Consider the following 18,160-nt stretch of genomic DNA (forward strand, 5'->3'; position numbering starts at 1 on the left):
GGTGTTTGGGTTAAGTTATTTTGGAGCTACTTTTAACTTATTGACTTATAAAAAGTTAATAAGCCATTTTGATAGTGTTTGAATAAGAGTTAAAAAGGAGTTTTATGAATTGAAAATGAGAAAATGAAAAGTTAAAATTTGTGACTTATGACTTGTAAAAAGTTAATAAGTCATAAGTTAAAAGCTAACCCACACACCCCCTTAACACTGTAATTATTTATCACCAATATTATCAACATTATCTTCATAAAACCTCGTTTACAATACATGACTTTAAAGCTTAGTGACATCTTGAGGGTAAGATAAAGCTTTGGGACCAATAGGGTCATGTGTTCAATTCCCACAAGGGGGTTTTTTTCCCATATTTATTGGATTTTTCTTCTGACTTGGTGTATAGGCATTATGCCTAGTGGAGATGCATATGATCGGGTGGTTCCGCTGGTGGCATGATGATACTCCAGTGGTCCGTCAGTGATCCAAATTTGCCGTTATAAAACATGACTTATGTTTTGGGGGGTTTTCAAAAAAAAAAAGTTGATCTTTTAACTTTAATCCAAAAGCTTTTTATAGTTTGCAATTTTAACCCACATAAATTGTTTTTTTTTTCACTTTTAACTCAAAAGTTTTCATTATTTTCAATTTAACCTTACAATATTTTTATCGTCAACTTTGGTCCCCTATGCTTAGGCCTGTAAACGAACCGAACGTTCATGAACTGTTCATGAACTTGTTCGGCGGGAAGTTTGTTCATGTTCATTTATTTAATAAACGAACGAACACGAACAAAAAAAAAATTGTTCGTTTAATTAAATGAACGAACATGAACACACCTTGTGTTCGTTCATTTATGTTCGTGAACATCCTTTTATGTTCGTTCATTTATGTTCGTGAACGTTCGTTTATGTTCGTTTAAATTTTAATAAATACATAAATAGTTATATTTATATAAATATTAGGTTTTCTAACTAGTGATATAAATATAACTAATTAGTATAATTATGAACCCTTATTTAGATGCGTTTTCGGATGAAATTTAATATGTTAGACTTGTTTCTTCAATCATGTTAATTTATGTTTATTCAATATATGTTCAGTTAATTTTTTTATGTTCGTTTGTGTTCGTTTATGTTCGTGAACTGTTCGTTTAGGCTTTAAACGAGCGAACATAAACGAACACGAACATGCCCGATTTCTTAATGAACGAACACAAACAAAAAAATGTGTTCGATTATATGTTCGTGTTCGTGTTCGTGTTCAGTTAAAGTTAAATGAACGAACACGAACATGCCTATGTTCGTGTTCGTTCGGTTCGTTTACAGGCCTACCTATGCTTTTCATCTTTCGCAAATTTTCGTTTTACGTTTCGTTCTAAATTTTGCGAGTTAAGACGACGTGACATGCGTGTGTGGTTTAACGTTTTTCTGTTTCGTTCAAAATTATGCGAGTTAACACGACGCAACATGCATGTGTGGTTCAATGTTTTATGTTTATTTTTTTTGTTTGATAAATTCATCGCAACGCGCGGGTCCTAGATCAACTCAGTGTTGATAGTCGCTGATAGTGGTGTGCTGTTAGTGCTATTTGGCATGGTTTTACGTCCCCGCAGAGTTTTTTTTTTTTTTTTTTTTCCCTAAATCTAGTTCATATTTATTACAATTCAATTCAGTTAAAACATTTCTGCATATCCCCAATGATCACTCCTCCCCCAACACTTTCTCAAACCCAAACCCTTCAATCTCCACCAACAAATAAAAACTTCAAAACTCATGGAACCACAATCACACCAATACCCTAACACAAATCCTAACCCTAACCACCTACGATCGTACGGCAATGATCGCACAACCACCGCAACAACCGCGGAAATGGACCGGCAACCGTCACACCACCACTCCGACACCGGCCGCACCGCCAGCGAACTTCCGGCACTCGATTGCAACCTCACGTCACTCTGCGATCATATTCAATCGGAAGGTTTTAATCACGGATCGTTTTCGGATGTAATTGTTAAGGCTATGGGCGCTACGTATCATCTTCACCGTTTGATTCTCTCTCGCAGCTCGTATTTTAGGTTACGGATTTTCACTTTTTGAAGTTTTTGTTGTGTACGGTTGCATTAGGTTGTTGATTGTTGTTTATATGCTTTTGTTTAGTGTGATTAGTAAGAATTTATACAATTTGTGGCTAATTAGTTATGAAATTAGGGCGAAATGATCATCTCCACTGTTTAATTTTCTCTCGCAGCTCTTATTTTAGGTTATCTGTTTCGAGTTTTTGAAGTTTTTGTTATATAGTGTTGCATTAGGTTGTTAATTAGTTATGAAATTACGGCGAAATTAGTTATCTTCACTGTTTAGTTCTATCTCGCTGGCAGCTCCTAATTTAGGTTATCGGTTTTTGAGTTCTTGGAGTTTTCGTTATATACTGTTGCATTAGGTTGTTGATTGTTGTTTATATGCTTTTTAAATGTGATTATTATTATTATTGGCAGTTTATATGAGTTTGTAGTTAATTAGTTGGGAAATTAGGGTGGAATTAAACTTTGAAGGCTAGTTGTGTGAAAGTATGTTATTTTATCACTTCATTTTATCAGTTTTGAGTTTTATTCAGTTTTTGTTCTCTACTGTTGTCTTAGGTTGTTGATTGTTGTTTTTTGAGTGCGATTAGTGGCAGTTTGTAATGAATTTGTGGTTAATCAGCTGTGAAATTAGGGCGAAATTAAACTCTAAAGGTTGATATAGTTGTTGTGTGAAAATATGTTATCGCTTCATGTTATCAATTTTGAGTTTTATTCAATTTTTTGTTCACTGTTATATTAGGTTGTTGATTGTTTTTTTATGTTTTTTTAGTGTGATTTGTGGTTAATTAGTTGTGAAATTAGGGCGAAGTTGAACTTTAAAGGTTGTTACAGTTGTTGTGTGAGAGTATATTAAATAGTATATGCTGAATGTGTCTAGTTATAGAAATTTGGATTTGTAGTAGTGGAGGGGGCGGTAAGTGGACATGAAAATAGGGAAATTTTACAAATTAATTTGAATTTATAGGGGCTTTGTCAAATTTTCAACGCAAGCTTGTGCTTTCTGATACTGTTACTGATTTATTGGTTGTAAGGTAAGAGGTTTTGGTAGTCTAGGTTGAGTGCTTTTGTGGACGATGTTAATGGTTATTGCTGCCTTAATTTAATATTTTTGTACATTGGATGATCATGTAGATGGTGAGAAATAATAACATATAAAATTATCCTTCACCTTATCTTTTGAGGACGGAGAGCACTAATAATTAGCATAACTTATTATGGATTATGATAGGATAGGAGATCAATCTACAAATTTGTGTTACATATTAGGAAAAATAACTTGGATATAGGTTATTTGAGTTTGTTTTGGCTTCAATTCTTCTTGATTCTCAGAAAGTTTTGATTTTGTTATAAACTAGATTGTTGCCATAGCCGCGCGTTGCGGCGGCAACGTCTTAGCTATTTTATAGATGGCGAAACGTTATGTGATATGTTAACCATATAAAGACGCATGTTTTGACTTATCCGAACTATATCAGTATAACCTATATAAGCATTGCGGCTACAACGATGACATTAATGTGTGGCGCCTACACATGACATTACATCACACATTACACATTTGTGATATTAACGTCATTAGACATAGATAAAAAAGAGTATGTCTCGTTCGCTGCGTTGTAGAGTCTTAAAAGTAATTTTGATGGTGATGTAAAGTCTTAAAAATAATTTAGACAGAGATAAAAAATATAATAATGTGTCGCACGTTGAGGTGTCAAGTTAGAGGTATGGGTGTCAAGTTCGAAAGCGTAGAAACCAACTTTAGTTTTTATAATATATTAAATATATAAATGTGAAATTATGTTTAAATAATAAGTATAGTTTACCAACTCTAGAGTAAAATATGAGTTGTCTTTGAGAAAAAGAATAAAACCAAATGGGAGCATCTAACAAAAAAATAAACAAAAAAAATAAAATGTTGTGTGAGAAAATGAAGAGAGTCAAGGATCGAACCCTTGACCTCCATTTTATAAAGTGAGACAAAAACCACTGATGCACAATGACGATTTGGATATACATTTACGCAAACATTATTATATATAAACAAAGGCGGTGGCTTTGGGATAGCCACCGACCTTTTGTTTTAATATATATATAATTGTGGTTCCACAGCTTCTGTCTTCTGATACTTTCATGTCCAAAATGTGAAACATGATGCTTCAACTACATCGTTTATTTATAATTTTGGAAACGTAAATACTAACTTTTTAAATCCAAATAATCAAGGGCTTAATTTTTTTTTTTTTTGCCTAAAATATTCAAATGTTTAAGGTGCCATTCATTGTGTTCTGTAGGAACATGCTTCACGGACCTTGGAAAGATGCAAATGCACCAGTTTTGACCTTGCATGTGGATGACAACAATGTTAACAAGGAGGCGATTGCTATAGCTTTAGCATACCTTTATGGATATCACCCTAAACTTGATGACAGTAATGCATTTCGTGTTCTTGCTGCTGCATCTTTTCTTGACCTTCAGGTTTTCTTATTTTTTAATAAATTTTTAATAATATAGCCCATAGTTATCAAAGGCGCTAGGCGCACTCAAGGCGCACAGGTTTCGCCTGGGGCCTAGGCGCAAGGCGCAAAAAAAGCGAGGGCCTGAGAAAAAAAGAGCGCACGATGAAAAAAATTAAAAATATTTTATGTATTAGAAAATTAATACTGTTCTTTAAATAAAATAAACAAAAGCTATTGTATAACATTTAATATCATCTATTTAGTACAAAAAGGTGTAAAATATTAGTGTAGAAAAGTAGTTTTCCTTAGATAAAAGTAGAAATCTGGCTAAAATCTTGCGAGAATTTAGATAATCTCCGGAATCTAGGAATCTTGCCAAAATCTGCGCTTGAACCATCATCCCCTAGAGAAATAAAGCGCAATTGCCTCGACTTAAAGCGCAATTGCCTCACCTAGCTTGGAAAATGGGCCTAGGCGCAAGAGGCGATGGCTTTTAACAACTATGATATAGCCACTATTTTATGAGTTTTATCTAGAATATTCCCGTGTACGCTTCAGTCTCTTACAACTTTTGTTCCAGGATTTATGTGCAATTTGCACCGACTTCATTATATCCGAACTCTGGACTACAAATTTCCTAGAATATCAGGTTTGATAGCAATGTTTTTTTTGTACTGTTTTATGCTATCATATGGTTCATATCTTTCAATGTTTAGCATATCCATGTTTACTGTAGGTGTTTGCAGAGGGCCAAGATTACGGCATACATGGAGAACGTGTGAGAAATGCTTGCTGGGGCTATCTTTGTCAAAGTGGTGCCATGGAATTGAAAGAAGTAAGAAACTAAACCCTTTTCAGTCTATTTAAAATATACGGTCTGATTATGTGTTTAAAGTATGATATTATTATTGAAACTGTGCTGATAGTAAGTGACCCATTTTTATTGACAGGTGCTTCCAAAACTTTCCGTTCAAACATTGCATGCGTTACTGACCTCTGATGAACTGTGGGTCCCTAGTGAAGAGAAAAGGTAAGTGACATTTTTACCTATCTTAAAGATGACAATTTAGACCCATTCACTTATAAATGGGTCAATTCGGGTTATGTTATATCTTTAACGGGTCAATTACTCAAATCACAAGGAAACATGTTGGATCGAAACAAGTGTATTTTTATACTAATTATATTATTACCCGATTCCAGAGCAAATTTTTTTCCATCTCTTAACCTTTTTGGTGAAGTGAAGTTGAATTATTGTGGCTACTAGGTGTCTCACGCTACAATCTAATATAGGTTTGAATTGGCTTTGTACGTCCTCCTCACAAAAGGTGAATTTAGTAAAACACAACCTTCAGTACAAGCTGATTTTTCTAGAGCAAATGCGAAGAGTTTGACCAGTGACAGTAATAATCAAATAACATCTGATTTAGCACGCGTGAGTTTAAAAGATGAAGAAGGTCGTGACACTGCTCAAAACATTTTAGTCGAGCTTGCAGACCAAGTCGTAGATTCCCAAACACAAGTACAAGAATCTGTATGCAATCAGTCAAACAGTCAATCTACTGCTGAACAAACCACACCCTCTCGTTGCGCAAGTGAGAATAACTACTCTTCCTCTTATCAAGACTTGCCAACTGGTGGTGATATGGCGGCAATGGAAGGGCCATCTGAAGAGGGTACTTGTTATCAATTGAATAATCACAGCTGGCTCGGTTCGGGTCAAAGATCTGGTAATGGTATGGACTGTAGCGATGATATGTCAAATGAATGGGGAAGATGTGGCATGCCCATGTCATGGGGCGGCAGAATTGTCGGCAGACGAGAAAGAAAAACTTGCGCTAAATGGATTTGTGGGTTGAACGGTGATGAATATGACACATTTGTTAGTATTTTTGAAGGTGGTTCTCTTTTGTATTGTAACATGACTTTTGAGGCACTTTTAACTGTGAGAAAGCAACTAGAAGAATTGGGCTTCCCCTGCAAATCTGTTAATGACGGTCTTTGGCTACAGGTCTTAAATCGTAACTTGTTAATTCCTTCTTTAATTTGTCGTATCCTGTGTAAATGTGGTGTAATGGGCGGGTTGGTTAGCAGGTCAATGCATGTAATTTTGGTATGGGTTGGGTGATCCGAAACATTTTTTTGGCTAGTTTATTTTGTTATTTTCGATAAATATGATTGCAAAACATATTGTTTTAATTTCAATAATCAGCTGGTTTGTTTGAACAAAATGATTTATGAGGTTATATGTGCTAAAATTACACTTTGGGCGACTTTCTACCCCTTTCACCTACCTTTTTTTATCTTTATTTTTAGAGTAAAATGCCATTTTCATCCCTGAGGTTTGGCCAGTTTTGCGACTTTCGTCCAAAGGTTTGTTTTTTCTAATCTGGATCCAAAAGGTTTGAAATCTTGCAATTTTCATCCGGCTCGTTAACTCCGTCCATTTTTATTGTTTAAGTGAGGGGCATTCCATCTTTTTTGTAAACTTAAAGGGCAATTCGGTCTTTTTACATAAAGTGAAAAAGACCGAATTGTCCTTTAAATTACCAAAAAAAACGGAAATACCCTTGATTTAATGAAAAAAAGGGATGGATTTTACGAGCCTGAAGAAAATGGCAAGATTTCAAACCTTTTGGATCCAGATGCGAAAAAACAAACCTTTAGACGAAAGTAGCAAAACTGGCCAAACCTCAGGGACGAAAATGGCATTTTACTCTTATTTTTATAAATTTTATTTGCTTGATCCAAAATCAGAAACCGAGTAAACCCATTCATAAGTAAATGGGGTCAAAATTGCTACACATTGCATGTTACGAATATGTGCAATCCTTTTCGCTAGTTTTTTTTTTCTTACTTACGTCTTAACATTTATTATATAAATCTTGAGTATGAAACTCGTGCATGTGTTTGTTTTATCTTGTAGACACTATTGAGCCAAAGGGTGCATGAAATTGGTGCAGACACCTGCAAAAGCTGCTGTCTTGTTAGTATGGCATGCCAATGCAGGCCACAGTACGGATTTGCACGCACAGGTTATTACATGCAAGATCAAGAACCAAATTCCGCAACTACTGGTATAGGAGATATTTATTTTACCGATTCATCTCAAGGTGAAGTAAATGGACCATTTCGCCCTGTACGTGTGCACGTTCGGGGACCTATTGATGGGTTGGCAGGTATCGGACGTGGGTCCACTTACGTACCGGCAGCCGCATGGCCTCCAACACGTTTCGTCTTCTCTCGGGTCCCGTTTCATATGGGAAATAGAAACGGTCAGCAGTCTCTCGGTAATGATGATTCTGAAAATAGAGGTGATCATAATGGGGAACATGGTGGTAATGGGTTGACTGCTTTGGTTGGGCTCAGTCAAGGAAGTAGTAACACAGATGAAGGGGATGTTAGTGGGAGATTAGCTGGATGTTCGGTTGCGGGCCCAAGTAGCAGCGGTGTACCGGTGCAGATGATGGATTCTTCTGAAAATGGTCTTGGAGTTGAATGGGATAATGAAAGTAGTTCTATTTCATTGGATATTAAAACCCCTTTAAGTCACTTCCCTCCCTTCCGCTTTGCGTAAGTCATTATAGTGTTTCATCTAAACATCTTATAACTTTTAAAGTTCATTTCTCTTAATGTGGTAACTTCTTTCTGTACTGTCTATTGTTTGTTCCATAGCGTGGAATTTCAGGAAGTTCATCGGCTTAATGATGGACAAGTTAAACACTCTCCAGAGTATTTCTATGGTGGTTCTATGTGGAAGGTATGTTTATAGCATCCAATGTAGAAGTGGCAAAATGGGTAGGGTGGGTTGGGTAATAGGTAAAACGGGCCGGGTTCAGAACATGTAGCTTTTTATAGAATGGTTCGAAATGGGTTGGGCTGACCTGCTAACACTTTTTGTCCTTTTCATTGTATGTTGTAACTAATTAAGGTGTTATAAGTTACAAAAACTATATTATTACAACAGTACTCAACATTTAAAAAAACTATTTAGGAGATTTTTTTGCATTTTTAATATACCTTGGGTAACTTTCAGGCCATTTGATTTGTTTCCGTTTTTGCTAAGTTTTTGGTATTACCCATTTGAGAAAAAACTAGTAAAATGTTGTTTTCATCCTCGAGGTTTGACCAATTTTGCGACTTTCGTCCAAAGGTTTGCTTTTCCGCATTTGAACCCAAATGGTTTGAATTTTCATCTGACTCGTTAACTCCATCCATTTTTTAACGTTTAGTCAGGGGTATTTTCTTCCTTTTACCTATTTGTTAATGTTTTTAAGAAAAGTCATAACTAGAAAGTCAACAAAGGTGTATCTTTATTTCTTAATAGTGTTTTTTTATTATAAAATTATAAATGTCTAAAAAGATGGAAGTAACCCTCATTTAACTGAGAAAAATGGATGGAGTTAACAAGTCGGATGAAAATGGCAAGATTTTAAACCTTTTGGAGTCAGACGCGGAAAATCAAACCTTTGGACGAAAGTCGCAAAAGTGGCCAAACCTCAGGGACGAAAATGGCGTTTTACTCGAAAAAAATATAAACCAAATAACCCATTTACCGAAGAATTTGCTCTGTAATCGCCCATCTTTAATTAAATGAGTACACTTCGAACTCTTGCTTATCATAAAAGCCTTCACAAATATTAATTTTTCTTGATCATATTGGATGTGTAGGTAAGTGTTCAGGCATTTAGTGATGAAGATCCTCAAGGACGCCGAACTCTTGGTAATATTTTTTTTATAGAATTCTACTTGTACAACTGCACTGATGAGTATACATATGTCAAATTAGTTACTATTTGGTTTTATTTTGTATTTTCAGGATTCTTTCTTCACAGAAGGAAGGCAGAGATACCTGAATCGCTTAGAAAGGTTGGCCATAATGAAATAAGTATTAGTGTTAAGATCTTGTTTTTCATCTTATAGGTAACTTAGATATTGCTAATCATCTTTTCAGGCTCATATGTACGTAGATTCTCGTGAGAAGGTTACTGCTCGTTATCAGGTAAAATTAAAGTGAAACAGTACCGGTTTTTCTTTGTCTTTTTTTTTTAAATTCCATTTTAGATATTTTTAGAACTGGATCTTTTTAATCTGATAAATGATAATTCGAAGTGGCAAAATGGGCAGGTAGAACGGGTTGACGGCTTACGGGTCAAAATCGGTTCTGGCCAAATCTGTCATGCTAAATGCTCGTCAAAACGGGTTGGTTTGGGTTGACTCATAAAATCTTTTAGTTCCGGCCATATAACTAATGTGCTTGATTACAAAAACTATGTCGGTACTTATTGCTATAATATCGGAATTTTCTTTAAGAAAATGGCTAAAAGGTTTTATCCACTTTAAATGCGTTTTGGGTGAGTTTTGACCCGTTCAACCCATTTGACTTATTTACATTTTATCCAACTTTTTTTAGTCTGACCTGTATGACTTGTTTAAGATATAAATAACCGAAATCGTCCCATACTTCTATAAACTAATTTACAAATTTTTAACTTGTAAAGTAGCTAACAGAAGAAACTTTGCGATTAATATTCGATATGGTGTTCGGGTCTGAAAATTGTCTGCTTTTTTTTAAAAACTTTTGCAGCTAATTTGTCCATCAAAAAGAGAAGTAATGGTGTTTGGGAGCTTCAAACAACCAGGAACCCTGTTACCCAAAGCTCCAAAAGGATGGGGTTGGCGTACTGCGCTGTTGTTCGATGAGCTCGGGGAACTTTTACAAAATGGAGCCTTGAGGATTGCTGCTGTAGTGCAGCTTATATGAGTTAGATATTGTATCAATATATATATAATCATTGATGAAATAGCATCTAGAGATTCCAGTATTGGTCATACATTACTGGTAATAAGAAATTATTACAAGTAACTTGACAAATTTTACCCCCTAGATGCTGGAAAATTGGCTTAAGAGTAAGTCGACTGTTTTGTACTGAAGTTGTTTACATTTTGAAGTATGTATAGTTGCACTTGTGTTTAGAATCAGATGTTATTTAATCCATATCACAGGTTGGATTAACACCTAGGGCGACTTTTGACGCGTTTGATTAGTGTCAAAACAGGTCGAATCGTATATCCATATTATGTTGCCAAAATATGCAACACTTTGGGTGACTTGTGTTTTATGAGTTACTAATAACAACTTACACACGGTGTTTGGGGTAAACCATAAACGGATAGGAGCTGTGAATGGGTTGACATGTTAACAATTTCAAACATGTCTAGATAGATTCGAGCTGTTTGTTATGCACGTATCACGTTCTACTTGTATGAACTAGGCTAATACGTTCAACCTTTTCATGAGTTATCTTGCAACGAGTTCAAACCTACTAGAAAAGGTTGAGAAAATTTTGAACCTTTATACAAAAAGGCAGGAACTTTTACTTCAGTTGCTTGTTGAAACAAAGGAAAACAAAAATGTAGGTCTTGTAAGTGTCTAGATAATCTTCTCTAAATCGTATACTATCAAAATAAAGTATTTCAATGATAATATTGAAATCTTAATCTTCATAAAGGTCAAGAACGAGGATGTGTTTCTTGTTGTGAAAAACTTGTTTCAAACAGACCAAAGAGTTTCAATTTTTTGGTGGGAAACCATCACAACATTTAGTTGACCAAAGAGTTTGGTTTTATTGGGGAAACCATCACAACATTTAGTTGAAAATGACACGATGCTTGATAAAAGACAGTTGACAATTAAAAGAGTTCGACGGTTACCATCAATAGTAACTATGTAAGCAAGAACAATTTCAACAGTGACTTGGTTATCGCTTCCTCTTAATGATCATGTATTGTATCTTTGAACTTCTCAAATGCACCATTCTCTAGCCCATACCCAGCTTGAATGAAGAATCATCCATGGTTGGCATGAAAATGAGCTATAAAACAAAATATTCAATTTTTATAAGACCCCACGAGTCCGGGTGCACATAAGATTCCTAGTGCTTTGTTATACACACACTACTGACAATCTAATCTCATAAAGGTTGTTTTTAAGGTTTTCGTTGAACGGACATTGCTTGGGGTTGGTGTATGATTGGCATGTCCCTTGATACCCTTATTCATAGAGGGAATATCAAGTTTCTCTTCAATTACATTGCAAAGCTCATTAATAACAAACAATACAAGGCTATCTACATCAGTGGGTTTTTACACCGCTCTTGAAATACAGTCTTTTCCCTTACATGGGCTAGGACAGAGATGTGTTCCCGTGGGCTAATTAAGTGCCCTTCTACACTAGCTGAACTCGAACAAAATGATTGCCAGCAAATAAATAAATAAATAAATAAAAGAACTTTTTTTTTTGTTTTTACCGTCTCTGATACATTAATGACTTGGACATTATGTGCTTTAATGAGTTGTATATTAAGAAATAAAAGAACTTTTTTTTTTGTTTTTACCGTCTCTAATACATTAATGACTTGGACATTATGTGCTTTAATGAGTTGTATATTACATTTAGTTTAAATTAAATCATTTTAAATGTAGTAAGTAGGTAAATAACAAAAATAGATCATGTTTAATTTAAAAACATTAATTTACACATTTTACACCATTTTTATTTTTTATACAATACTTTAATATGTTTGTGTATATATATATGTGTGTGTGTGTATATATATATATTTCTATATTATTTTATGAAAGAAGTATTTGTTTATTATATTAAGTTAATTAAACAATTTATAAATAATTTCGTTTGTTAAAAAATAATTTGAATAAGAAAAGTAAACTAAAAGGTGATGAGACGTAGAAATATAATAATTTGCAAAGATGTTTTTAAGAATAAAAAAATAGTGTTTTTAAAGGATTAGTAAAAATCTAATGTGACAGTTTAGTTTAATTGACGTTTGTGAATATTTTCTAACTTTGAGGACATTAATAGCATAACCCACCATCATATTCTTTAAAATCATTTGGAATCATATAAGCAACTCGTATATTTTATCTCTTAAGCCATATTCTTGTACTTATTTCTATTTTATTTTTAAGATTTAGAATAATAACTGGGGGCACTTTTCTGTTTATGGGTGCCGCTTGCGGGAACTTGGGGGCACTTTTCTATTCAATGGCTGTATTTGCACAAAATAAAATTAAAAGAAAAAAAAAGTTGTTTAATTTTGTCTTTTTGAGTTTTATCTCTTAAAATAAATTAAATTGTTGAATACCCATCCACATTTCTAAACTTTCTAATTTTGCTCAAACTCCACTAGCCTTCATCTCTTTATTTAATTCTTTGAGAACTATATAACCTAGGGTCGATTCTTGTTCTTCAAGGGAAAAGCCCTTGTGGGGGCCGGATATTTATAGGGTTTTGACTTCCAACTTCAACGCATCATTTGGATTCCTCTTACCAATTATTCCTGTAACGTGATAAAGGAATATTGTCTAGATTGGATCCCATCGTTATGAATACTAGGCTTATTTTAAAATCACTGATAGAAAGATTAAAGTTACATTGATCTAATTCGACTCTGATGTCTTTTACGAAACTCAACCGCTTACCTTTGGTCTAATCTACACTACCACGATACCAAAAACCTAAAAGCCAGTGCTTTAGTATCTAATTTGTAGTGTTGAATGTGTTTTTATTGACATTTTTTATTTGAAAACTTACTTTCTTCTTGTTTCTTGTGCATAGAGTAATATAGAATCGAGCATTTTGGGATTCTCCATGTGACACACAGAATGAAGATGAGAAGGATAAACAACACAATTTGTTGCCCATTTATTATCTATCTCGATGTAAATTCATATTCAAAACAATTATATATGTTATTTATACTTTAAAAAAAGTGGAAACATAACTTGACCCTCAACTTTAGTCTATTGTCTATGTCACCTCTAGACATAAAACCAATATTTTATACAATTTATTTTAGCCAAGATACCAAAAATCAAGTAAGTATTAGACATCAACTAACAAACAATATTCAAATAAATCATAAAATAAAAAAGTACAATAAAAATAATTTCAAAATCCATTTCTTAGTCATATTAGATACAAGCCAAAAATAGAAAGCAATTAGTATCTCATTTCTCATTCGAAAGGATAGGTTAGATTATTGACTTTTAAAAAAAAAAACATAGGATAATTTATAGCTTTGCCTTAAAATAGAAGGTTTTGATACCGATTGTTTACCTCACCAAAATCAAGTGGGAAATCATAAACAAAAGAAAGAAACAGTATTAAATTTCACAAAATTAAAGTTACATTGATCTAATTCGACCCTGATGTCTTTTACAAAACTCAACCGCTTACCTTTGGTCTAATCTACACTACCACGATACCAAAGGTCTAAAAGCCAGTACATTAGTATCTAATTTGTAGTGTTGAATGTGTTTTTGTTGACGTTTTTTTATTTGAGAACTTACTTTCTTTTTGTGCATAGAGTAAATATAGAATCAAGTATTTTGGGATTCTCCATGTGACACACAGAATGAAGATGAGAAGGATAAATGACACAACTTGTTGTCCTTTTATTATTTATCTCCATGTAAATTCATATTCAAAACAATTATATATGTTATATAAACTTTAAAAAAAAGTGGAAACATAACCTGACCCTCAACTTTAGTCTATTGTCTATATCACCTCTAGATATAAAACCAATATTTTATACAACTTATTTTAGCAAAGATATTAAAAATCAAGTAAGTATTAGAAATCAACTAACAAATAATATTCAAATAAATAATAAAATAAAAAAGAAGTACAATAAAAATAATTTCAAAATCCATTTTTTAGTCATATTAGATACAAGCCAAAAATAGAAAGCAATTAGTATCTCATTTCTCATTCGAAAGGATAGATTAGATTATTGACTTTTTAAAAATGGATAGGATATTTTATTTTATATTTATCAACTTTACTTTTTGACTCTTCGTTAGTGCATGCTTTATTTTGTGTATTAAGACTTCTTATTCCTTTATTTTGTGTTAATAACAACATTAATAAATCTGGCCAGAGAAGATGTATTAGTAATCCACCGGTAAAACATTGCCAATGAACTATTAGAAATATTCGCCGGTGTTCCATCAGAAATGGTATCACTCATGGCCAATATACCAACGGATCTTCACCAACAAATTCACGTGTGTGAAGACTATCACCAACGGGTTTCCGACAAATATATCCGTCAATGAAACCCCTCTTGGAGTTATTGCTACTAATGTCTATAATAAAAGTGACAATAAACTAAAAAAATGCAATTAAAAGTTGTTCAACTCTTTTTTTGTGTTAGATATAAAAATGAATTTGTTAATTCATACATAAATAATACAAAGATTTCATAAATACAAAAAATACTATAAACGAGATACTCGTAAACAGTTCATTGAGAACGACTCTGAACATAATGTTTGGTCCATTTTACGAAACAAAGACACCGAGGTGTATTATTCTTTCTTTATGTGTATAAAATTAGGGTGATTATTAAATAGAAAGTGTATTTTGATTAGAAAAGATAGGAAGCAATAGAATTATGAGATGCGACAAAATTTAAAATAAAGAGGAAGAGTATTTTAGTCAATGTTACCCAATCTTCTCCCTTTTTCTTCTCTCTCTAACTTCAAAACCCATCATTTTCAAAACCCACCATCTTTAATCTTTTCTTCATTTTCTATCTCAATAATCACTACATTATAGTGCGATTTTCGTCACCAATTAATGATTCAAACACCAAATCAACGTGTTCTTCAACTTTTTTGAAGAAACCCAGTTTAATTTCATACAATATCTCATTTTTTCCTGCGATTTTGAAGCGAATCACTCGATTCGTTCGATTCGATCGCTGATAAGTGTTTCTAACATTCAAATTTCGTCAATCTGTGAAGAAATCGGCTTCGATTTATGTATAGGATCTTGACGGGGGTCCGGGGGCAGCGCCCCTGGGAGCAGGGTCCATTGCGTTTTAGAGAGAACACCATTACGTTTTAGAAATAAGACATTTTATGTGTTTTCTGGCCATTGCGTTTTAGAAAAACACAATTTTTAAGTGTTTTTAGTCCATTGCGTTTTAGGTAAAACACATTTTTATGTGTTTTCAGTTCATTGCGTTTTGGAAAAAAATACATTTTAAGTGTTTTCTGGCCATTGCGTTTTAGAAATAAAACATTTCTTTGTGTTTTTGGTGCATTACGGTTTAGGTAAAACACATTTTTATGTGTTTTCAGACCATTGCGTTTTAGAAAGTACACTTTCTTTTGTGTTTTTAGGCCATTGCGTTTTAGAAAAAAAAGACATTTTTAAGTGTTTTCTGACCATTGCCTTTTAGTAATAAGACATTTCTTTGTGTTTTTGTGCATTGCGTTTTAGGCAAAACACATTTTTATGTGTTTTCAGTCCATTGCGTTTTAGAAAATACATTTTCCTTTGTGTTCTTAGGCTATTGTGTTTTAGAAAGAAGACATTTTCTTTGTGTTTTCTGGCAATTGCGTTTTAGATAAGACATTTCTTTGTGTTTTTAGTGCATTGCGTTTTAGAAAAAAGTCACTTTTTACGTTTTTTTTTTCTATTGCGTTTTACGCAACTGGGTTTTCGAATTTTTTTTTCCGAAAATATAGCAATAGTATACTCGTTTTAGAGATAAAAAACGCTCGTTTTTTTGGTGCAAATTTTATAAAAAATAACGTCGTATGAAAAAGTTATTAACGTTTAAAAAATGAGAGAAATTGAAGGAGAGAAACTGTTGTACTGGATTGACTACAATGCCCTTACACAAACCCACGCGCCTCTTTTTTGATCTTCATTTCACTCATTTAATCTTAGCCATTGATTAAATCAATTGATGGTCAAAATTATTTACTAGCCAAAAAAACGTCCTTTTATATCCGAACCCAATTAAACATAAAAGAAAAAACCCTACTTGTATTCGTCACTCCATATATTTCTGACATTAGTAATTCACATAACTTAAAAAAAAAAACTAAATTTGTCAAAGTAAATTAAATTAAAAAAAGTGAATTACAACTGACAATTCACCTAACTTTAAAAAAAAAACTAAATTTATCAAAGTAAATTAAATTCAAAAAAGCGAATTACAATTAGGATTATATCATGAGTTAAATATGTTGAAGCGAAATGTAATATGTGAACCAAACTAGGCTTCCAATCCATTTGATATGCTAATCTAGCTTCAATCTTTATCCGCTCTGCATCTATCGATAGGGTTTTGACTCGAGATGATACGAGTAGTTGACAGAATAATAATAATATTTGATTTGTAAACTTGGTATGTGTTGGTGGTGGTGAAAGTGGTGTTGTCGGCACAAGAGGGGGTTGGTGTAGCCGACGATAGCGATGGTGTTGGTGATGGTCACGCGCGATATCATTACAATATTATCATAATTGACATATATTTTAAAATATGTTAAATGGAAATGTAATATGTTATATGTTTCGTTGACAGAATAATAATGTTTGATTTGCAAATTTATTAAAGAAATTGGTATGTGTTCATGGTAGAGAAAGTGACATTATTGGCACAAGAGAGGGGGTGGTGGTTGTGATGGGAGTGAAGCGACACCGATGATAGTAGGGTTAGTGTAGGCGATGAGAGCGATGGTGTTGGTGACGATCAATGTATGATTACGATACCTCATTATCATATATGATGTATATATAAGCGTGAACAAAAATAACATTGTGCCATACTTCAATAATATATAGCTTTACCTTCACAGATTTTTTTTTAAGAAACTAAAATCCGTCAAAGTAATTAAAAACCAAAAAATGATTAAAAATTAGAGTTATAATGTCATGTGAGTTATGTATGTTAAAAAGGAAATATAATATGTGAGACATTTAGTTGTAAGAATAATAATGTTTGATAGAGATGGCGGTCACTATATCGTCACAATATCTCACTATCACATATCACAATTGACGTATATGTGCCAGACCTCAATTATTTATAGCTTTGCCTTAAAATTGAAGGTTTTGATACCGATTGTTTACCTCACCAAAATCAAGTGGGAAAATCATAAACAAAAGAAAGAAACAGTATTAAATTTCACAAAATTATTTCTACAAAATGAGTGAAAGTCTAGTTTGTCCATAACATACCTTATGTCAAATCAGTTTTATATTTTAATTTACATACACTGTGTATGATCTAATACATCTTAATAGAAGACAATGAGGAACAAGCTGTCTCGCAAGCCGATAGTCGAACTAAATATTTTAAAAACTACATTTGTAGATTTTGGGGTCATAACAGTAGTATGCATAACTTTCTAAACTTTACTAACTAGCTCCAAAGCCTCAAGCGCAATGAAACTAAAAGTATCAAATGCAAATGGTATAAACACGTGTTTATTGTCAAGGCACGCTTTCTTATATTTGGTCACCTTGCATGAAATAACTTTTAAAGCAACCTGACCCACCATGAAAACACTACTACCCAAACTCACAAGAGAGAAAACCCATGTTAGATCCACAAACGCGTGTTTCCCTCCTACCTATCCAAACACCAAATTGTTAGCTGGCCTAAGTGTTGATTTTCCTTCCAATAGTCCGGTCAAAAAATTTACATGTTTTTGTTTCTTAACATAAATCCGGACACGCTTGAATATTTTTAAAGATTGACTTATAGGTGAGGAACTTAGATAATAGGCTGGATAAGGT

General features: G+C 33.4%; 1 protein-coding gene across 1 annotated transcript; it reads left to right on the forward strand.

Annotated features, from left to right (window-relative positions):
- The first annotated feature begins 1,661 nt into the window (after nucleotides 1-1,661).
- LOC110899237 lies at nucleotides 1,662-10,552 on the forward strand. Its single transcript, XM_022146125.2, has 12 exons — nucleotides 1,662-2,071; nucleotides 4,372-4,555; nucleotides 5,117-5,185; nucleotides 5,273-5,371; nucleotides 5,487-5,566; nucleotides 5,830-6,547; nucleotides 7,463-8,109; nucleotides 8,212-8,296; nucleotides 9,208-9,259; nucleotides 9,356-9,405; nucleotides 9,491-9,538; nucleotides 10,124-10,552. The coding sequence occupies exons 1-12, from the start codon at nucleotides 1,767-1,769 to the stop codon at nucleotides 10,298-10,300; spliced, it is 2,514 nt and encodes an 837-aa protein (XP_022001817.1). The 5' UTR covers nucleotides 1,662-1,766; the 3' UTR covers nucleotides 10,301-10,552.
- The last annotated feature ends 7,608 nt before the right edge of the window (nucleotides 10,553-18,160 follow it).

Source organism: Helianthus annuus, chromosome 13 (assembly GCF_002127325.2).
Source record: "Helianthus annuus cultivar XRQ/B chromosome 13, HanXRQr2.0-SUNRISE, whole genome shotgun sequence".
NCBI classification, from domain to species: domain Eukaryota; kingdom Viridiplantae; phylum Streptophyta; class Magnoliopsida; order Asterales; family Asteraceae; genus Helianthus; species Helianthus annuus.

Excerpts from the sequence above, each read along its gene's own strand:
- LOC110899237 (XM_022146125.2), top strand. The coding sequence starts at position 1,767 with ATGGAACCACAATCACACCAATACCCTAACACAAATCCTAACCCTAAC. Across the intron at positions 5,186-5,272 it reads CAAATTTCCTAGAATATCAG|GTGTTTGCAGAGGGCCAAGA; the intron begins GTTTGATAGCAA and ends TGTTTACTGTAG. Across the intron at positions 5,567-5,829 it reads GTCCCTAGTGAAGAGAAAAG|GTTTGAATTGGCTTTGTACG; the intron begins GTAAGTGACATT and ends AATCTAATATAG.